Source organism: Paroedura picta, chromosome 7 (assembly GCF_049243985.1).
Source record: "Paroedura picta isolate Pp20150507F chromosome 7, Ppicta_v3.0, whole genome shotgun sequence".
NCBI classification, from domain to species: Eukaryota; Metazoa; Chordata; class Lepidosauria; order Squamata; family Gekkonidae; genus Paroedura; species Paroedura picta.
In genome coordinates, this window is record NC_135375.1 from 51,585,226 (window position 1) to 51,609,060 (window position 23,835).

General features: G+C 38.9%; 1 protein-coding gene across 1 annotated transcript in view; it reads left to right on the forward strand.

The window, feature by feature from the left end:
- Positions 1-23,437, forward strand: part of KCNN2 (potassium calcium-activated channel subfamily N member 2) — a 99,347-nt gene extending 75,910 nt beyond the window's left edge. Inside the window, exons 5-8 of the mRNA XM_077344319.1 lie at positions 3,700-3,810; positions 4,810-4,937; positions 15,921-15,990; positions 20,746-23,437. Coding sequence (XP_077200434.1) covers positions 3,700-3,810; positions 4,810-4,937; positions 15,921-15,990; positions 20,746-21,033 — 597 coding nt within the window. The 3' untranslated portion in view covers positions 21,034-23,437. The remainder of the gene's footprint in view (positions 1-3,699; positions 3,811-4,809; positions 4,938-15,920; positions 15,991-20,745) is intronic.
- Positions 23,438-23,835: the final 398 nt, after the last annotated feature.

The following is a 23,835-nucleotide window of genomic DNA, read 5'->3' on the forward strand; positions in this document are numbered from 1 at the left end:
GTTTAAACAGGCTGCTGCTTTTATTGCATTTGTTCCTAATATAATTGTACTTTCTTAAAAGACAGATTGATCAAGTATTATAAATTGGCTCAATTAGGTTCATTATTGCTGCAGTGTAAATGTTAAATGCTGTTTTTAACACCGATATTAATAATGTGACTTGTTCTAATGTCCATAATTTGCCTTAATGCTTAGCAGAGAAACCTGAAAAATGCTAATCTCTAAATTACGGACAGTCATTTTTCAGTGTTCTTATACAATAAGTATTTGCTGGCGTATAAGACTACTTTTCCCCCCTGAAAAACATGCCTCCAAGTGGGGGGGTTGTCCTATACACCGGGTGCACTTCAGTTGGGATAGACATAGCTGCCCATAGTGGACCATAGTACTGTAATGTAATGTAACAAACTCTATATTTTGAGTGGAAATGTTGGGGGGCCGTCTTATACGCCCAGTCGTCTTATACGCCGGCAAATACGGTACATAAAGAACAGTGGTTCTCTTATATTTAAAATGTTGTGCTCTTTTCCAGTTCTATAGTCCAACCCCATATAGAATAATTCCCAGTCTAAGCAAACTGATTTTAGTAGGACTGCATGCCAGTGATCAATGCATCAGCTTTTTTCCTCATAATCCCTGGCCCTGTGTTGAAGTCCCAATTTCCTTTTTTCTCATTATTTCTGTAATCTCCAGTCCTGTCCTTTACTGCCTCAGGAAGAATAATTCATACAGTTGAATACTGTTAACAATAAACTGAAGAGGAACAAATACTCTGAAGCAAGAAGATCCTCTCATGCAGTGCTTCCCAGCAAAAACTTGGCCCAGGCATGTTGCCAGGTTAAGGTAGTGTGCACACTTGCTCATCTCAACTAAAAAGTGCAAACATAGGATTTTAAAATTTGAAACCTGGCTCCTTTCTTTTGAAGAATTTTAGAACAGGATCATTTCTAGGGAATATAAAATCAGAGTCCAGTAGCACCTTTAAGACCAACAAAGATTTATTCAAGGCGTGAGCTTTCGAGTGCAAGCACTTTTCGTCAGACTAAATTTCTAGGGTAGTTTGTGTCATCAGTGGCCTTTGGCATTCCCAAAAGTGGTAGTGCTCCAGACTCTACTCAGCTGACCTCTCTAGCTCCATATACCCAATAATTCTTTGCTTCATAGTGGATTTTTCAAGATGACTTTATAATACTTGACTTTTTTAATGCCTTTTTAATATTACATATAGTTGGATGCTTAAAGGTGGCTAAGGAAAGTGACCAATACAAATATTTCTGACCAACAGGCAAGACAAACAGGCAAGAGTTGGTGGATGAGATGAAGGAGGTGGGGACACTAGGGGGAAGTGACCATGTCCTCATAGAATTCCTTTTGAGATGGGGAGGCAATGAAGCTTGTAGCCAGGCGCGGATGTTGGATTTTCGTAGGGCAAACTTTAATAAACATGATGAGTGTCATACCATGGACGAGAGTGCTGGAAGGGAAGGGAACATGTGAAGGGTGGGCGATACTCAAACAAGAGCATGCTCAATCAATGACTATCCCAGAAAGACGAAAACACTGCAGGAGCTCTAAGAAGCTTATTTGGATGAACAGAGAACTTCAAGAGGAACTAAGAAAGAAAAGGGAAATGTTCAGGAAATGGAGGGAAGCACAGAGCTCTAAAGAAGACTACCTACAGGTTACTAGGAAGGATGGCCCGGGAAACTACAGACCAGTGAGTCTGACCTCTGGTGTGGGGAAGATAATGGAGCAGATATTAAAGGGAGTGATCTGCAAACATCTGGTGGACAATTTGGTGATCCAAGGAAGTCAGCATGGATTTGTCTCCAACAGGTCCTGTCAGACCAACCTGGTTTCCTTTTTTGACCAAGTAACAGGTTGGCTGGATCGTGGAAATTCGGTTGATGTCGTTTACTTGGATTTTAGTAAAGCTTTTGATAAGGTTCCCCATGATGTTCTGATGGATAAATTGAAGGACTGCAATCTGGATTTTCAAATAGTTAGGTGGATAGGGAATTGGTTAGAGAACCGCACTCAAAGAGTTGTTGTCAATGGTGTTTCATCAGACTGGAGGGAGATGAGTAGTGGGGTACCTCAGGGCTCGGTGCTCCGCCCGGTACTTTTTAACATATTTATTAATGATCTAGATGAGGGGTGGAGGGACTACTCATCAAGTTTGCAGATGACACCAAATTGGGAGGACTGGCAAATCCTCCAGAAGATAGAGACTAGAGTTCAACGAGATCTGAACACAATGGAAAAATGGGCAAATGAGAACAAGATACAATTTAATAAAGATAAGTATAAAGTTCTGCATCTGGGTCAGAAAAATGAAAAACATGCCTACTGGATGGGGGATACGCTTCTAGGTAACACTGTGTGTGAACGAGACCTTGGGGTACTTGTGGATTGTAAACTAAACATGAGCAGGCAGTGTGATGTAGCGGTAAAAATGCAAATGCCATTTTGGGCTGTATCAACAGGGGCATCACATCAAAATCACAAGATGTCATAGTCCCATTGTATACATCACTGGTCAGACTGCACCTGGAGTACTGTGTGCAGTTCTGGAGGCCTCACTTCAAGAAGGATGTAGATAAAATGGAAAGGGTACAGAGGAGAGCGACGAGGGTGATCTGGGGCCAAGGGACCAAGCCTTATGAAAATAGGTTGAGGGACTTGGGAATGTTCAGCCTGAAGAAAAGGAGGTTGAGAGGGGATATGATAGCCCTCTTTAAGTATTTGAAAGGTGGTCATTTGGAGGAGGGCAGGACGCTGTTCCCATTGGCTGCAGAGGAAAGGACACGCAGTAATGGGTTTAAACTACAAGTACAATGATATAGGCCAGATATCAGGAAAAAAATGTTCACAGTCAGAGTACTTCAGCAGTGGAATAGGCTGCCTATGGGGGTGGTGAGCTCCCCCTCACTGGCAGTCTTCAAGCAAAGGTTGGATACACACTTTTCTTGGATGCTTTAGGATGCTTTGTGCTGATCCTGCTTTGAGCAGGGGGTTGGACTAGATGGCCTGTATGGCTCCTTCCAACGCTATGATTCTATGAATTTAAAAGTAAATGTACTTATTCATCTTACACATTTCCCGTGTTACAGCAAATACACATAGACTCTTAGATTTGATGCTAAGGCTATAAGCATTTCTGGGAGGTTGTGGTTCTTTGCGGTCAAGTTGCAGCAGACTTGTCTTAAAAACACTATGGGGTTTACCATAAAAGACATTCAGAAGTGCCATTGCTTGCTTTTGCATAGCAACCCTGAACTTCCCCAGTGGTCTCCCATCCAAATACTGACCAGAGGTAATCATGCTTAGCTTTGAAGATCTGATGAGATCAGACTAGCTTGGGGTATCCAGGTTATGTTCTTCTGTTAATAACTGGCTTTTCCATTTATTTCTTTAAAGTCGCTTGTTGAAATATGGTAGTTCTATATAGTGACAGCCTCAACAATTCTAGAAGAGAGAATTGCAGATGGGGAGTGACACATGGAGGGTGCCATTACTCCAACCATAGAGTCACTGATTGTCCCCTTGTTAAGTACTTTTCAATTAAAGTATTGTATTACATAACACATTCAGACTAGGAACCTAACCTGATTTCTCTTCATACTTTGTCAGTACCAGATCAGTTCTTTAGAAATAATATTGCAGCACTTCAGGGTTTGTTTAATTCATATTTTTCAGGGTGCTGGGTGCACTGCACTGGTGGTAGCTGTGGTTGCAAGGAAATTAGAACTTACCAAAGCTGAGAAACATGTACATAATTTCATGATGGATACCCAGCTAACTAAAAGAGTAAGTTATACTTGTTGTCTCTTTTGTGTTCTATAACATTTCATTTTTTTCTTAGAACATAAATGACTATATGAATTGATATGTCAAAGGGCATTTAGTTTTGAATAATTTACAGTGCAAACCTAAACAGAGTCAATAGGCTTAGAAGGATGTAACTATGTTTAGGATTCCACTGACAGTGTTCAAACTTTACATAATCTTTGAATATTTGGTCAGTTGGTAGCAGAGTTGATAATTTTGTTCTAGAGCAACATGATGGAAGTAAGTTGGTTGGGAAATGAATTAGACTCAGTCTAATTACACACACCATACATGCCAGTTTAATCTGGCTTTTTCCCTTCAATTGACTAACTTTCCCACATTCCCTTAAAATGTTATTGAGAGAGATTTCATTTGTAAAAGGGAGGAGAATTTAGTACAATACATATGTATTGTTCATATGTTCCACGTAAACCGCCCTGAGCCTCCGGGGAGGGTGGTATATAAATATAATAAATAAATGAATAAGTTTACTGTTTCTGGACTGATGTGAAGAAACAGCTTTTGAGATAAAAGAGTTTGTGGAATGCTGTCAAATTATTGTGTATCCAGCTTTTTTGTTACACTTCTAATTATACAGTTATTTTTGTCTGCAAGTACACACTGAGCATGATCTAATCATCCAACTGTATCTTGGTATGTATGAATGGAAAATGATCCATGACCACACAGTACAAAGGGGAAACGCTTGCATATGAATGAACTGGGAAGGGAAAGTCAGTACATTCATCTGAGCTATTGCATCATGGTTATAAATGTATACATCTTGTGGCTCCCCATAGTGTAGACATTGGATGTACCAAGAAGTGGAGAACAAAGACTTGTATGCATTAGCTTTCTCAAGCATCCAGTCTCAAGAGCGGTCATTATTATAAATATTTGTAATAGACACAATGTTCCAGAGAAGATTCAAAAAGGAGATAATGCTATTTTAGCTTGGTGTTTTCTTTTGTCAAACAGGTGAAAAATGCAGCCGCCAATGTACTCAGGGAAACATGGTTAATTTATAAAAATACAAAGCTGGTAAAAAAGATAGACCATGCAAAAGTAAGGAAACATCAGCGGAAATTCTTGCAAGCTATTCACCAGTAAGTACACTTTGGGTATGTCTTTTTTCCTCCCAATTAGGAGTACTGCTGTAATCAATCAAGATTTGATTTCCAGCACAGATATTCTAGTTCTACCGGTAGGGCAACTATCCCAAGTCTACCATCTGTTTGATTTTCTACCTAATTTGCTTTCTGTCAAGGAAAAATATTGCTATCTGAATGGGTACCCAGATGTGCATCTGAATGCATATCCCATTGGTATTTGGGGCCATTATTTTCAATGGAGAATGTATCTGAGGGTCCTGGCAGCTGTTTATTTATTTTGAGGCTGTACTAACATAAATGACACTGGGAACAATGGGAAATGCTTAAAGGCCCATTGGATACAATGAGAGTCAGGAATGCCAACTGACTTGCATGGGCTCCATTGAAATCTATTACAGCACACAAAAGTTGCAGGGAAAATGTAGAACAGAGTTCAAGAAATCTGAAAGTATCCAGAATGGAATGACAGTCCCTGGAAGTAAAATAAAAGTGTTTTGGGATGGGAATGATAGCCTCCAGAATGGAATGACTAGACTCAGATAAGCTATACCGGGACTGGAATAACCAACCCCAGAGTGAAATGACATTCCTTGGGAATAGCAAAGGTCTTCTGGGACTAGAATGACCACATTCTTCTCTAAGGGTTTTCTCAGCCCAGAAGAGGGAGGGAAGGAAAATTCTGACTCTCTGTGGCTTGTTTCCAAAAGTGAAGGCTGGAAGTGCTCTGTCCTCTTCCTTTTAAGGATCCAATAGGAAGAAAGTAGTGCCATTATTCAAGAAACCAGTAGATTACAAGAAAGACAAGCATACATTGTATGCAGCTAGTAGCTCCCAAGCTTGAAAACAATACAGATTTCTTCAGGGAAATCTTCATTTAACTGGATAAGTTCATTTTAGGAAATTCTTCATTTCACTAAGAATCCCAGATTCTTAATACCATTCCAGAAAACATGGCAATGACTCAAAACAGCAATATTCACCTTGGGTATTTCATTATAACCCCCCTACTAATTGATTCAAGTGGACAGCCCTGTTACTCCGAAGCAGCAGAACAAGTCCAGTGTCACCTTTAAGACCAACAAAGTTTTATTCAAGGTATGAGCTTTTGTGTACATGCACACTTCCTCAGATACAATGTCAAGATACCAACTTTGTTGGTCTTAAAGGTGCCACTGGACTCTAAATTTCCCCCCCCCTACTAATTAATATCCTGTTTGAATTTTCTAGAAAGTTTTAGGAATGTCCAAGTCATAGTTTATTTTGTTTGCTTGCATTTGGTAGTGGTCCTTTGTTATGAGGCAAATAAGTTTTTTAATATTTAATTTATATTTATATATTTATATATATTGCAATGATTAGTTAATTTACACATTGATAGTATTGTTAAAGGTAAAGGTAAAGGTATCCCCTGTGCAAGCACCGGGTCATGTTTGACCCTTGGGGTGATGCCCTCTAGCATTTTCATGGCAGACTCAATACGGGGTGGTTTGCCAGTGCTTTCCCCAGTCATGACCGTTTACCCCCAGCAAGCTGGGTACTCATTTTACCGACCTCGGAAGGATGGAAGGCTGAGTCAACCTTGAGCCGGCTGCTGGGATTGAACTCCCAGCCTCATGGGCAAAGCTTTCAGACGGCTGCCTTACCACTCTGTGCTACAAGAGGCTCTTGAATAGTGTTGTTACATATTATAATTGAAAAGAATAGAATACTTTGCTCCATTAGAGCATATCACAAAATAAAAGGAGAAGCCATATTTATTGAGTTATATTGAATAATCCATGAATTGCAGAATCCATGAATAAATGAAGACCACACAGATTCCATATGATTTTCTTTGTAGAGTGGCCAAAATCTAGTATTTGCTATGCCAGGTGAGACCAGAGAAGCTTGGGTTACAGGCCAGTGGTAGCAAACAAAAACTACAACAAGAGTCTCCCCTCAACCTGCCTGCTCTATGGCAAGCAGAGAGATCTCAGGTTGGGAAAGGGGATGCAAGAGAATGAAAGGACCAAGCCCAGGGTCATAGGAGTGCATGGCCCCATGAGTATTGTCTAGTTTAGGATGGTACATCATAATACATGAATTGTGACAGAAACATAAAACAATATGTATTGATTTTAAACAATCCCAAGCATGAATTTTAGGTCATTGTGTAGTCTTCATCGAGGATCAAACTTAGAGATGACAAGAGAAATCCATGTTAAAGATGTCCTGCAATTTTTAAACAGCTAATTAGCATCTTCACAGGGTTTATTTGAATAAGAGTGTCATGAAGAGTGTCACTGGGATGTTTAACTCTTTCCCCCCATGCTTCTTCAATAATTTAAATTGCCCCAGCAAAGCTAATTGCAGGTTTGCAGGAGGAAAACCTGGGTGCAAGTGCTACACATGTCTGGTTTATAGCACAGGTGGGGGGGGGGAATAGAAGACTGAATAGCAGCATTGGGAAGAAAGCATTAAATACTCCTTCCTTCAGCATCCCCTCACTTCTTTTGAAGAAAGACAGAAGCTGCATGAGTCTATTAACAAGCATTTTAAAAACTATGGAGGTTCTGATGGATTTCTTGCCTTATTTCTAGTGTGACCATGACTTGAAGCAAGTTCAAATTGATGAAACTATACCAAGAGTCAAACTAGACATGGGGATGCCTCTGCCATTTTAAAGCCTAAAATGTGTTGATTAAAAATGCTACAAGTGCTGTTTTGGCACTTGAAAAGGGGGACTGGGGGACACACAAGAGTGCTTCTTGTTGTGCAGTAGATAAAATTGCCAGCTCCAAGTTAGGAAATATCTGCATATTGGGAGGGGGGGGGAGCCTAAGATGGCAGGGTTTGGGGTGGGGAGGAATTTCAATGGGGTAAAATCTTGTAGTCAACCTTTCAAAGAATCCATTTTCTCAATTGTAATCCCAGGAGATCCCCGGTCACCACTTGAAGACTGGCAAATCTAGCTATAGGCTCAGGACCTTACAGCAATTTTAAATCCCCCATTTTAGGCTTTCAAATGGTGGTTGCATCTCCATGGCAGATGTGAGGATGCCATCACATCAAGTTTGGCCCTAAGAAAGCACCAAAGCAAGTGGTTAAAGTAGAAGAGTGAGTTACTCATACTGCTTCTTAATCACATCCTTCTTTTGATGCTTTTGGTGTATTGTTTATAATGGGATTTAAAGATATTCCCTGTGTAGTGATGTGTGGATTCCAGGATACATACAGAACAAACAGAACTTTTAAATATTGGAAGAATCAGGGGAGAAGAAGGATCACAGATGATTCATGATTCTTCTTTTCCATTGATTTGAAATGGTTGCAATGCTGTTCTCTTTCTAATTAGTTATCACTTAGTATATTCAGGTTGTAAAGTAGAATATACACAGGAAATTCTACAAAAATAAGTGTTTTGCTTCTAAAATTTGATTTACATATTGTAAATTGCATTTACCTTCCCAGTGGGGTATGGCCTTTGTGTGTGAATTGCAGTGAGTAATACATTTGTGTTAGATTCACATGCAAAATTTTCGTAATAGCCTAAAGATGCAGTCTTAAATATCTCTGGTAGGAAATAAGATTCATTGGATTATGTGGGATTCACTTCCGAATGGACATGATTTAGGATTAGATAGTCTCTGTTGTGTAAGGTGACCAGATTGTCCCACTTTTGGAGGGAAATCTGGGGGTGCCTGGTAAATTGCACTTATGATGAAATTAAAAAAATATATATTACTATACTATTTTTGCGTTCTATGCATTCTATGAAACTTTTTGTTGCTCCATATAGACCAAATTTTTAATCAAGAACCCCCCCCCCCCCGGTCAATGGTGTCCCGCTTTACCAATGTTAAAATCTGGTCACCTTACTGTTGTGAGCTATCACATAATCAGTCTGCATAATCAGTCTTCACAGTTCATTATCTCTGTATGTGTCAGGATGGAATCTACCCTGCCTGACAATAGAGACACCAAAGTGATCTTGACAGACAAGCAATGTGGTGACTATCATATGATAGATCTCATTTAAAATAGAGTATGTGAGTCTTAGTTTTCTTATTTACCTTATTTTTTAAGTGCTCAGTGTTAGAAATTTTTTGAACTTGCTTTTGTAGTAAATTTGTATTTATTTGATTTACTGAGAAAATAAGTGCAGCTTTACACCATTAATCTGAAAAAGTCCTGCCGAAGGTTATAGATCTTTATTATCAGCTATTGATCAAGAAACTTGGTAAAGCAATCCCCATTATCTTTCCTGCCATACAGCTTTAGCATTCAGTTTTAGTGATGTTTTTTCCTTTGTCTGGAATCAGTTTACCTAGAGTAAAATAAATCAGTAAAATTAGATGCTGTATAGTAATAAAATAGAAATGTTCCCTGTGAATTTATCTAGTGATACTCTGTTGGTAACTTTAAAATGCTAATTTTATTTTCTTTTTATATACAGCATTTCTCCTTTTTATCTAATAACAATATATTTTTCAACCATATTTATTTATTATTTTCCTTTAAATCTCCTTATTTCTTTTTAAAAGTTTTAATACTAGCCTACTAGTACTAGTCAGTTAGAAAGAAATAGTTTGTTCATATCAGTTATATGGTTCCTTAGTGTTAACGTTTGACTCTCTAGTACACTAATGTGAGAAAAGCAAGAGGAGGGTGTAGATATTGTGTGTATCACACTATGTTTGCATCAAGGCTATATGAGAAGACATTGGCTGTTTTCTGACATTGTAAAATGTGGTACAGAAGCCGAGAATATACTGATACAAACTGGTACTACTGATTTTCCATCTGAGTTGGACTCAACCGCTATTAATCACTATCCCACAGAATGCGATGGGGAAAATGTGTGAACTGCAAGCTACCCAATGGAGCCCTTTGCGTTCACATGAAGACCACCCATTGTGTTGATTTGTTTTAGTCTATTTTACAGTTTCTTTTCTTTTGTTTTGTCTTTTTATTTCAACAATGAAAATAGAGCTCGGAAGTAAGTTGTGTGAGCTGTTCCTTTCAAATTTGCAGAATTTACCACTGTCTGCATGCAACAAATGGATCCTTTATTTGTGAATTTCAATAGTCTGGTTGCTACTGTGGAACTGCGATCCAAAGTCATGAGTTTCTTCTGTGATAAGTGAAGTTCATAAGGAAGGAATTAGAGCACCAATATTTCTTAATTTACAGAGAAAGATCTGGCCAGTCTCATTCTTAATCTGACTGCTGCAGCTAAGACATGATCAATTTATAAAATGTTTGCCATTGCCAAGTCATATCCATAGCTTATTTATATTCTCCAAAGAATACTAAGAGATGTCTGTATCAACATAAATTTGCAGAAGAGGAAGATCTGCAGAAAATCACCGGCATTTTTTGAAGTGGACTCTCTATAAGCATAGTACACACACATCCAAACCAATTAAACCTATAGATTAGGATTAGTCTGATATAGTCTGAATCAAACCCCATGCAAACTATGTCACTCTATAGTTAAGTGAATTAGAAAGGACAGACCAGAGCTGTGAACAGGCCTTGCGTAATACCTTTTTAGCCCACTGCTCACTGCAGGCCCTCATACACCTCCCAAAAGCCAGTTTTGAAAACTGGGGTGCCCTCCCAGACAGCATCCAAAACAGTGCAAGAAGCTATAATTGGAATTTAAAACTACCGAATTCCTGGCTACATCCACTCTGGCCCTTTGTGTTGCCCCTATCAGTCATACAATTATTCCTGAGAATCAAGGTCACATTTCTCCTAATTTTCCCCAGCTATTGATCTAGGTTTTAAAATTCCTAATTTTGTAGCCATTTTGGAGCATCCATTGCAATTATAGCTTCCTCATTTAAATATTAACAGACATAGCATTATTCTCTTTAGTCTGGAACTGTGGCTTGTGGCTTGATCGCTGATGGAGTGTAATTCTGCCCCCCCCCCCCGCCCCCGTTCTGTTCTGTGCTGTCCCCTCTGCCATGACCTCTTCTTACAATTAAAAAAAAAAAGTGTTGAAGATTATCAGATTTCTTGTAGCATCGTGTAGTTCCATGGTTTACATCAAAGACCCTGTATCAGTGGCATCTAACCCATTAAAGCTTATGCGACAATAGTTGTTAATGGGACTTTATGACTCACTTTGGGTCCTTGCTGTAACATAACTCTTCTAAAAGCCTCTTCCATGCTTGCTTTGCAATTCCTAGCTAAATTTTATCTGATGTCTATCTAGACAAGGGACTTCTCCAGATATTACACTGGAAAGGTAGCTGAACTCAATGCAGTGAACAACGGAAAAGCTTTGTTGGTTTTATCCTCTCCACTCTCCAGTGGAAATTAATACATCTTTTAAGATAAGGACAAAAGAACACAATAAAATAAGGTACTCTCCTCTTCATCAAGAGTACTCCAGTGCTTCCTTCCCCATGTGTAGACATATACTCTGAGGTAAAAGAGGAAAATTTCCTGATCTCAGAGCACCAGCAGGAGCTCTATGTGGGGAAAGAGGTGAGCACATTTGTGCACCTTCCCCACTGACGGAAAAGAGAAAATCCAAGTCCATAGATAACGTTCCCCTACCTAAGAAGGGTCCCCAAATCTAGAAGGGTCCCCAAATCAATAGTTATTGCTGAATCTGTACCATACTTTAATACATGTTCAGCACTAGCAAATCCTTTTCTTTTTGCTACAGTTTCAATGAGTGTCCTGTACACACATGTATCTGATTAGATTCTAGGCAAAATGTTGTACTTTTAACCTGGCAACAAAAGACCAGGAATCCAATCCAGTGGCTCTCTTTTGGAGAAGTAACCTGCCTAATTGATATGAGTGGGTTTTCTCATTCCACTCTGTCCTTGTTTTGTTGATTTACTCTACCCTGCATTCTGCTCCATATTCTTTCTGGTTTTACTTGGAGAATATCTGAAATACAGAACGGATAGTTTTTCTGTTGATGCCCTTTTTTCCTTTACAGGTTAATGATGCATTCATGAACATAGAATTCTATCAGGATTCCTGTTTTGTTTTGTGATTTAATTAATGTGCATTAGTTAAATCACAATGGATGCCTGATGTGATCAATATTGTGCAATCTATGATGTAATCAATATTGTATAGGCAATATGTATGCAATGGAGCACATCACTAATCTGTTTTAAAAGAAGCCATGCAAACTGCACACTGTCACTAGGACATCTCGGAAGGCACATATAAGACCTATCTTACAGCAGCTACATTGGCTTCCAGTGGAGTTCTGAATTTGGTTCAAGGTTCTAGTGCTTTCAAGGCCATCCATAGGCTGAGATCTGCATACCTAAGGGACTGCCTGTCTGTCCCCCATAGAATGTTACAGTTAGCAACAGCCAGCCAACTGGTTATCCCTGGCTAAGAAGTGAGACTGTCCTTGACCAGAGCTAGGGCCTTCTTGGCCCTGGCCCCTACCTGGTGAAAGGAGCTCCTAGAAAATATCATGGCAGAACTAGTGCAGTTCTGCAAGGCCTGTAAGATGAATCTCTTCTATCAGGCATATAGTTGAAGCCAGTATGCCTGGAAGATCCGAACTCTATATGGGCCTCCCCAACTGGTCTGGGGTCTCCTCTATGGGAAATCTGCAGTCAGAGACTCCACTTCTTCTTCTTCTTCTTCTTCTTTTTCTTTTTCTTCTTCTTCTTCTTCTTCTTCTTCTTCTTTAGCTGTTAATTGGTGGAGCAGGTTATCCTCTCAGCCAATACGCTGCTGTAGGTGCCACTGGATTTTTTGCCTTGTCTAAAATATGTTTCCACTCTTGGCGATTGGAAACAGTAGTTTTGGCCATGTAGATCACTGGTTTCTAAGGTATTCCTCAATCTGTTTAAGCTGTGTTTTCTTTGGCGCCAGTTGTTGGCTCTTCTGTTTAGTTGGTCGTTCTCTCCAGTGGAGTCTATGAGGCAATCTGCTGGTGTTAATTCTGCAGACATGGTGTTCATTCTGCCAAACCATTGCATTCTGCCAAACCATGGTGTTCATTCTGCCAAACCATTGCAGTCTGCATAGAGACTCCAGAGACATCTAATGATAGCTTTTTGGTAATTTTAAAAATTTAGTAATTTTAATGTAATTATGTATTTTCCTGGTTTTATTTCACAATGTTGTATGCCTCCTGAGATGATAGGTTCATGAGGGGCAGCTTATAAACTTAAATAATTAAAAAAATAATAATGCAGTTATCTAAACAAAGGCCAGAAATGTAAAATGAGGAAGCACTAATCCATTAGCATTACACTGCAAGTTTAGGTAATTTAGAAATCAATTTTTATGGAAAAGTTAGGATAAGTATGCCTGTGGTATAAAATGATGCGCTCCTTTGCCCAGAAAAAATAATCGGTACAGTTAACTTGGACAGATCTAGTTGCTGCTTATTGGGGTTAGAGAGGAAAAGTATACTTAGCTTCAGTCCATCCTCCCCCCCCACACACACACACACTCAGTACAAGTTCACTAATGCTGTACAAGGTGACAGTGCAGATCACCTGCCCAGATTATCTGTTTCCATGCATTTCTGGATCAGTCAATTTAGATATTTAGCACTTTTCTAAAAAAAAAATTCTGTCCAGATCACACTTCACTGGATTTAAATAATATCCCCCTTTACTTTTATAATTTTATTTAATTGTCAAACTCTTGCCCTTAATTTTTGTGGTTGGCTCTCAAAAACAGCCTAAGAGAAAATAAAAGTTCTGAGCCCGGCCCAGTATGTCACAGACTGACTTTCAATTTTACAAATGGTAACTGATGATCCTGCCATTATATTCTTTCAAATGAACCTTTTAAAGAACCTTTTAAAGAATGTGTGTCCAAACCAGCACTCCTGTTACATTTCATTAAATGCTGTTACTCTTAATTCTTCAGAATAATGGATCATGTTTCCTATATATACATTTTCTTCTTCCTGTAATTGTGGTCTATAAATTCCCCACCAAACCAAAATAATGCTGAATTTGTGGTCTTGTTCACATGTTCATTCTTCTTGTTGCATTCTTATAATTTCAGTGCAGTGTGCTCAAAGGGATGAGGCATAAGGTTCAATCAAGAAGCAGCTGAGTTCTAGCATTGTGAAATGTATTTGCAACCAAGTTTTGGTGAAAGTGTTGCACATTTACAAAGGTACAAATTCAAGATGTGCACATTTTAACAAGGAGCCCAATAATTAGTGAAGATTGTGGCAATGTTGGATTTCTTCCCAGTCGCACATAGTTTGTACCTATTTAGTGAAGTCCACATTTTCATGGCAGCAAGTGGTTCACTAAATATTGACAAATGGGATGTGTTATGGACTTCATCACTTTCTCACACCATTATTAACAATATGTTGTGGGTGTGGATTCCCAGTGTGTATACTAAGTGGCCTTACCTGCAAGGATCCTGAATTCATTTCAGTGAAGGACTGCCAGAGCAACATTGGTCTTGGAAATCCAAGCCTTCACATGGTCTAAAAGCCACTTGGGCTTGGTCCTGCAGTGCAGAGTGAGGAAATCGCTCTGCTCTTTTCAAATCATTGTACTTCAGAGGCTCTGCTAATAGAAAAAAACTGAATGGTTGACTTTGTGCGGTCCTTCCTCTGTACTGAACAATATACAGCACCAGCGTTTCAGGGATCAAAGGAGACTGCAAAAGGAACATGTGCACAGCAAAGATCTAAGGCAGTGGTAGGATACAAGCTATTGTACCCCAAACTGCTGGTTTGGACACACAATCTCTTTTATTGCCTTTGTGGCTTTATGTTGCTAGACTGCTATCATAAGGGAGATAAGCAGTCATGGTTATGGATGTCCAGTATGCACACCAAGTGACCTTACCTGCAAGAGCTTCACATTCATATCAATTGAAGTAGCAATTGTGCATGATCAAAGGATTCCCCTGTAGAGCTACCTCCCCCATTAAAATGAGTGGGGAAGTTTGCTTGCACTTACGTCTCAATATTATAAAGTCTGGGCTACTTTATTCATTGAAGAAAGTACCCTTTTAAAAATGACAACAATTCATATTTGTTTGATCTATTAGCATCTTGTAGAAGGCTTTTTTCTATCTCAGATATTAGAGATTAAAGACATTTCTGTCTTTATATGTGGTTTAAATGCTAAGATAACCAGTCTGGGTCTCACTAAGAGAGATTAGTTGGGTATAAACTTGTAAACAAAGACTTCAAAGTTTTCTAATTATAATGTTTTAAAAACCTATCTTGTTTCCCCTTCTCTTATTATGCTCAGCTAATTAGCACAACTGGAATTTCTTAGGCATCAGGGGAGGAATATACCCAAGAGTATTTTTTATAGTATACGTATATGATACTTCTGAGTGTTCTATCTTAATCATGGACAGGTAAACAGTCCAACTGAAACCAATTAGGAATCCTATTTTGTGCATGCACATTTTTAAAATTAATGGGATTAAATTCCAAGTCAGCAACATTAAGGATAGTAATATTAACAAGAATGTTCTTTATTTAGCTGCTGGTCAGATACAAGTTTTTTTAAAATTAACAAGGAACTCACTTATCACTGTATTTTCATCAGGTTCAAACGCCTCCTAACCAAATCCATTTCAGACTGAAGAGGGCTTATACCTGTATCTAATCTTGTATGCATAAGGAAGACTTTTAATTAAGGCAATAAAAAGAAGAACTAATTGCTGTTCATTACTTCCTATGCTTACTTGCCATGATACTGGAGCTTTAAGGAATGTTTTGGCTTTCTTTCATACACTATGAATAAATCCTTACCTCCCACTTTGAATTCAGCGTTAACCATGGCAATTAGTAGTCTCGGGGACATCACATTTCCTTGCTCTCTCTTTCTTTTTTGCGGTGTTAAGGAAGCATGCTTTTCATTGTACCAGACACATAACCAGTTACGACTGTACACAAAGTATCCTAGACATTGTCCATGCAGTTATCTGTCTAGATGCATGCTGTATAAAAGTTTTTTGAGCTGACAAAACAGTTATCTAACTTGAATTTTCCTCTTTTAGATTAAGAAGTGTTAAAATGGAGCAGAGGAAACTGAATGATCAGGCAAACACTTTGGTGGACTTGGCAAAGGTTGGTGTAATGCTTAATAAAGGCACCAATGAGTTTATTTTCTTTTGTAAAATACCACATCTGAATAACCTCTGAAGTTCAAGAGAAAAGATAATTGATTGGTATCCAATTCCACATATATTGAATTGGATAAACAACAATGATGCGTATGGTTATTCGTTCACAAAGAACAGAATTGAAACTCACAATGTAGAGTTGTTCTGTGATTATGAATATCTGGAGAAAAGTATTGAAAGAAAACTGACTTTTTGTGAATATTGAATTTATAGGGTTCAAGGTACATTCCCCCCCAAAGCAGGTTCCCAAGGAAAGTGGTTTCCAGCAAAATCACCAGAGCAGTAATTTTGACAGGCTTGGGTTCAAACTTGGAGGGCATATAGAGGAGCATCTAGGGCCCATTATGCACGGCCGCCGAAATGGCAATTTCGGGTCACATGGAAAACGCGGAGGGGGAAGAAGCGAAGCAAACCGCTTATGCACGGGACGGGACACAACGGCGGCAAAACCCAGAGTAACCAATTATGCATGCGGCAACTCCACCACCGCTTTTGGTTGCGCCCCGGTCACCCAGAAGCTGCACTTTCTCCCGCGTTTTGCTAACGCGGCTTTTTCGGCAGCATGCACCGAATCTGCAGCCAGCACCGTGCGTTATCAGTGATTTTAGTCGCTGCCATTCCACCCCGAATGTGCGCTATTCCCCCCCCCCCACGTGCATAATGGGCCTAGGGGAGGACCACTGAGTTTGATGTCTGGATCTTTTCTAGACATTTCTGAACTGTCAACTGTTAAAATGACTGAGGTTCAGAAATCTATAGAATGGAACCTATGTAAGCTAGAGACATCAAAGTTACAGGTGAATTCCCCCAGGTGCTCTTCTACATGTCTTCCAAGTTGTTGCTTTGAAGTTACATAAACATTTGGGTTGAGTGGAGACAGTCTATCTGGTTCATGAACTGGCATGAATTTCCGCAAACAGCTTGAAAGTTCATGGAAATTTAGTGCTGCTTGACCTTCCATGAACTTGATTTCATGAACTATGAACTGGCCAAAATTAATCATGAACTTGCGTTCATGAGCTGGCTTATGCCCATCTTTACATACTGCTTTGATTTATTTCTTGATTTCCAGATATATTTCTTTGCCTTTATTTTTCCTTCAGTTTCCCCCCGGATTTTTTTCCATTTCTTTTGAAACCATTTTTACCCCAATCTTTTCCTGGAAACTGATTTTGAGTCACTTTTTCCTTGTGCATATTGATATAGTGCTATAATTTATTTATTTATTTATAATTGGATTTATATACCGCCATTCGCCAAGAGGTCTCACGGCGGTTCACAATAAAATATAAAATCAAAGTAAAAAAAAAAGATAGATTAGCAGGTTCTCTGTAATATAAATCTGAATTCCCAGCTTTCATTTTTCTAAAAAAGTTAAGTCTCATCTAGCTGGTTCTCTTGCAAAGGTATAAGGGGAGAGGCATATATCTATGAAGGAAGGAAACAGAAACTTACTTCTTTAATGAAAGCTGGGAAATCAGAGGACCTGCCTGACCTATCATTACAGCACTATATCAGTGTATTGATATTTGAATGCAGTTTTTTAGAATGTTAGCACATACATTTATATCTTGTAGAACAGTGCAAATAACATGCAATAAAAAGTCTTTGCCATGACGTACATGCCATTGCCGTTGCCATTACTGTAAATTATCGGATCTTATTGTTATTTTATGGTTTTAGGGGACGGGGTTATGTAAGCCGCCTCGAGCCTTCGGGGGGAGGCGGGGTAAAAATATAAATATAATAATAATAATAATAATAATAATAATAATAATAATAATAATGCATATATATATATACACATATACATCCAGTATACTATCAAAATAATAGTTGAGCAAGAGTTACAATCATATTTATAGCATTTTATAGGCTAAAAAAATTATGTTCATTGCATGTCTACAATAAACCTAACTTTATCCCTATACATTAAATATTAGCTGGATGATGTTGAGTAGTGTCCTTGATGTTTAACAGTGCCATCCTAAGAAATGTTCCAACATTTTAAGCCCATTAATGTTAATGGATATAGAAGAGTATAAACCTGCTAAGAACGGTTCTGTACAATCAAACTGATAAGCTTCCTGGATAGTTCGGTCACTGGATGAAAAATGAAGAATCAGTTTGACTGGGAAAAGCCTCACTTCTTGGTTCAAGACTATTAGGAGCTTTAGGCAGAGAAGGATGCTGAGAACAGGAAGCCTATGGGCCCAACTAGATGTGACATGGGTATGCCACCGTCACATTTAAAGTGTAATTTTAAAATGTCACCAGACCCCAATAGTAACCAGGCCCACATTGTGGTGGGATGTGGCACTCTTGTTCTTTCCCATCTGCCTTTTCAAGTGTTGAAATTGCTGTGGTGAAGGCAGCCATTTTTGACATTTGAAAAGGTGCAGTGGAGAACAAGAACATTTTGTCTCATGTTGCAGGATCAGTCTCCTGTGAATTTTAATTGCCCATTTTGGGCTTTAAAGGTGGCAAATATGTCAAATATGAGAATGCCATTATGTCTAGGTTTGCCCTAAGTTGAATGAAGTCACAGGGCACAGTAATGCTAATAAATCAGAAGCTCAGAGGAAATTAAAGAAATGTAGACTAATAACAGTAACGGAAGCTGAATGAATTTTCTGAACCACTCCTTCCAATTTCTCTGCTGGTTTTTTAAATGTGCCTTACATTTTGTATTTGGGCTTAATTCCATTCTCTTTATAAAGAGCAATATTCTTATGTGCTGTTCATTTCCACTATTAGCATACTTTGCTGTTCTGAAGAAGCAGGAAAATGACCATTTGCACATAGAAACTTCCCTTTAACCCTGTGGATGTGATTCATTACATCTTAGTATAGATCAAGGCCGTTTCTGCATGAGGAATCTGCCCCCTCGACAGCCTCTAGCTGCTGGTGGGTTTTGGAGCACCCTCCGTTATGACGTTATGCATCCCGAGGCTGTCCAGGGGCTGGCTAAAGTTTTACCCAGATTTGCCTCGGGATGAGGGAAATCGCAAAAAGTGGATTTGCCACGTTTTACTTCATATCCCATCAGTGAGCAACCAAAGGCTCACTGGTTGCTCACTAAAGAGGGAAAGGTGTGATAGTCTCTGTAACATTGTCCTGCCCTCACACCCGCCCTCCCTTCTCCATTTCCTGCCCTGGGTATTTTTTTTAAAGTGGCTGGGCTACATTATCAAAGATAAAATCAAATTTTCTTTATAGTGTCCATAGTCTTTTAGGGATCAGGCAGGCAAAACACAGACCTGTTTGTGTTTTTTGGAGGTGAAGAATGAAAGAGGAAGGGGGGCAGGTGATCAAGCAGCTTCTCCCATTCTTTCAGCCATGTGTGCTCTTTGTTTTTAACAAACTGTTTACACAAAATGATTCTTTGGGCTCCAGTTATCATGTTGAGTGTCTGAGAAATCCACCGAAACATAAATAAAGTCCAAAAGAACACGAATTCCAAGGGGGCAGAATGCTATATCATTCTGACATTTCTCCATAGCACCACGGAAGATTAAAAATCTGTGTTGTGGCATTACCGCACAGCAACATGGAAGTGCCTTTAAAAAATAATTTCAGGGCTTGGGGGAAAGAAAGTTTCAGTCCACAAGAGAACTACTGTGCTGTGACTGGTGTCTTGCTGTGGTAGCCAAGGAGCAGGGGGGGGGGGGTTATTTTCACTTGTAGCCTCATCCGGAGGCAAAAAGCCACAATAGGGCAGAGGGAAAATGTGGGAGGGGTCTCCTGTGAGGAGGGCTGCAAACATAAGGTTTACCATCCCGTGTTTACAAGCAGGCGGCTACTCTCATTTTATCCCTCCAGGCAGAAATTATCTAACTGTTGAACTTAACGGGACTACATAGTATAAGCAGCTCTTCTCTGCTACTTTCTTGGTTCCCTTCAGATTTGTTTGAATGAAAGGGAATGTGATGTGCAGGCTTCTCTGACCTTTTTACAGTTTTCAGATGCATGCTTAAAATTTTCTTGTGTACATATAAAAAAAGAACACGTGCTTGCAAGAAACCTACATTTTCATTGTACAATTTGTGGCATATATCTGGTTGTCTCCTAAAGAACTCCAAAATAATAAACACTATGAAACCATAGGAAAATGTTGCCTTACATGTATAAGAATAATGGCAGCACTTTATAAGAACATACTGTAACAGCTTTATGTAAGCATCCCTTCTTTTCCCACAGTATTTCAGCAAAAAATAAATAAGGAAGCATTCCTTGTAATCAGGAACAGATTAATGTACACATATTAGGCAGCTGCAATGGGCAGGTTCAACACTACATGTACACATAACGGAAAACGTGTTTGCTACATTGTGTCCTAAGATACTTAAGATAGGAAGTTCTTTTTTGATTGGCGAGGGAAATTGAAAGTAGAACAGATCTTTAAAACCAGTGCTACACTATAAACAGTTAAGATATGTTTTAAATATATTCCTGCATGTCTGGAAGAATTTTCCAACTATTCTGGGTCATAATTTGCTTGATATTTGGAAGTGCTTCACTAAGAAATCCTTGGTCACTTACCATGTAGCACCATACAGAATAAACACCCTTGGTGGAACTAGCACCTTTCTCCCTCTGCATTTTCTGTAGTTCAAAAGAGATTAATTACTTAAATGTTTAAAAAGCAGCAAAGATAGTTCCTTTTTGCCCCATTCTTTTCTGTTTTTCTGTTTTTCAGACACAAAACATCATGTATGATATGATTTCTGATTTAAATGAAAGAAGTGAAGACTTTGAGAAGAGGATTGTCACTCTGGAAACAAAACTGGAAACATTAATTGGTAGCATTCAAGCTCTCCCAGGACTGATTAGCCAAACAATCAGCCAGCAACAAAGGGATTTTCTTGAAGCTCAGATACAAAACTATGACAAGCATGTGACCTACAGCGCAGAACGATCCAGGTCCTTGTCCAGGAGAAGGAGGTCGTCCTCTACAGCACCACCCACTTCATCAGAGAGTAGCTAGAAGAGAATAAGTTAACCACAAAATAAAGACTTCTTTGCCATCATATGGTCAATATTTTAGCTTTTATTGTAAAGCCTTATGGTTCTAATCAGTGTTATCTGGGTTCTGATATCAGAATTCTGGAAACCTGAACACAAAGTTTTAGGCCAAAATGAGTGAAAACTCCTCTTTTTTTCCCCTTTCAGATGCACAGTGAATGCACCTATTATTGCTATATAGATTGTTCCTCCTGTAATTGACTTTTTATTCATGCACTTCCAACAAACTTTACTACTACCGTATACAATATAATAAAAGGGTTAATTTCTGCACTTTGATTTCAACATTCCTAATTAACCATTTTTATTCCAATGTTGGAAATGCTTTAGTTATTACAAGAGTTTATGCTGTATTATCGTTCAATAAATTTCATTACATACAATCTTTAAATAGGAAAAAGAAGATTGAAGTACACCATTAATTAATTTAGAAGAATGGCCTTAATTTTCCTTGGCTGCAATTCTGTGTTGATTTATGTGCAGTCAATCCAACTGATCTTATAGTTTTACACATACATAACTGGCTGCAGGATTCCAGCCTGTTTGCACAACCCCTTGGCCATGTATGTCAGGTTTGCATGTCCATTCAGAACTTTAAATTTTCATTTGCCAGAGATGAACAGACCAGTCACCAATGAGTGTCTTTTACAAATGGTGCTGAGAGTTGCTGCTGTAGGCCCTTATTTTCTTGGTCATAAGCTTGAAATATGTGTAATGCCATATATTCTCCTAGACAATGACAAATACTTGTTTATCAGATACTGAAGGAGAGGTTAGGTAGTATATTAGTTCCTATAAAATCCTCCTCATGTATGGGGAATAGAGGAGTAAGGTTAGCATATATTTATGGTCTTTTAAGAGAATGTTTCAATGGGCCAAGATGGTCTTGGCATCGAAATATATCAAATGTTCTCTAAGTCAACATAAATTATTTAAACCCTAATATTTATCCCAGTTTTTCAATGTCCATATACAGAAGAATAGCTGGTTTTGAATACCCCCGCTTTTCACTACCCAAAGCAGTCTCAAAGCGGTTTATAATCACCTTCCTTTTCTCTCCCTATAAAATACACCCTGTGAGTTGGTGGGGCTGGGAAAGGTCTGAGAATTGTGAGTAGCCCAAGGCCACCCAGCTGGCTGCATGTGGAGGAGTGGGGAATTAGACCTGGTTCTCCAATTAGAGGCCACCACTCTTAACCATTACACCACTGGCTATCCAGTTGAGTGGATTCAGTAATTTCCTTCTTCTAAATGAGGTAAATTTTATCAGTGTAGCAGCTTCTTTATCTAGATCCAGGCCTGTCACTAGGATTGCCATTATTAGGCTGGCAACCAGCAGGAAATTTACCAGTTGCAAGAGGAACTTGGCCAGCAACATAATTTCTAGCATAATAGAAAATGGCATTGATCACTGGCAATGTTTTTACATTCACATAAAACTTTGTGGTTGATGCAACCAGAAGTGATGTCATCACATTGTCAGTGATGCTCTAGCATTCAATCAGAACTCTATGGTATAACTATAGAGCTTTGGCAAATGTTAGAATGACACCTGCTGTTGTGATGACGTTACTTCTGGTTTCTCTGGAAGTGATGTTATCACATTGCCCATTATGCTAATGAGTCTCTACCACCCGCCTGCTGAATGGTGGGATGAAAAGACAGTGGGTGTGGAAAATCTGCTGAAGAAGAAGACCTGTCATCCATAACCCTCACTTAATGGAAGAGAATTTTTGGGTCCTACCCAATATCCCCTAGTACTTTCAACATAATGAGGTATGTGCTACTGTGATTATGCACCTAGAAATACTTTCTATATTTAGATATGCATTTAGGAACTGAAAGACAGCCCAATAGAGCTAGTGTTTCTAGCTTTATTTGCATGCAATTGGGTGTGGCAGAGCGACCATAAGTTACGTTTCTTACTAATGCTGTCTCCCTTAGGGATCTTGATACTGAAAATGGAAAGTACGACTTTGTCCACTTTCTTGCCAAAATGTGATACCCACACATACCCACTTATTTTCATCCTTGAGTAGAGAGCACATTTGCTCTCACATTTGTCTAGTCTGTAACAGGTAATCTTTACAATGTTTACATCTTAACATGCATAGGTAAACCATGAAAGATATTTTTTTTCTTACTCCATGCATTAACAAAGAAAATGGGAATAATGTATTTCTGGCATCTGCTTCTCAAACAGGCAAATCTGCTAAAATCCTGAAGTTCATCACACATTTTTTTCTTCCTTTTGAAACTTTTAAAAGAATAATTTCTGCATTTGGCCAGGCACAAGAACTTTAAGTTTGCCAGATGCATATAACAAAATGCCACAAAAGAAAAGATTATATTAATAAAAATTAAATATTTTAAAGGATCTTTTGGGTGTGGTACATACATTTATTTGTTTATTTGTTTATTGTGTGATTTATATCCTGCCACTCCCATTCCAATGGCTCATGGCGGGTCATGAAGTCCTCAATAAACGCCCATTAACCCTCATTAAAAGGACATTCCAAATACAATAACATGGCAAAAGCATAGCAAACAAATTGATAAAACAACTCAATCCCCCCGCCCAGCAATCTAAAAACCCACTGTAGGGAAGGGAGAGGGAGGCCCTACCTGACAACAACCCAGGTGCTAGCACTAGCCCTGGGGAGGGGAGGGGGCATGATATTCCTCACTGCCCTGGCCTCAACTGTATATGTGGTGGAAGAGCTCCGTTTTGCTGGCCCTGCAGAAAGCAGAACTCTCCTGCAGG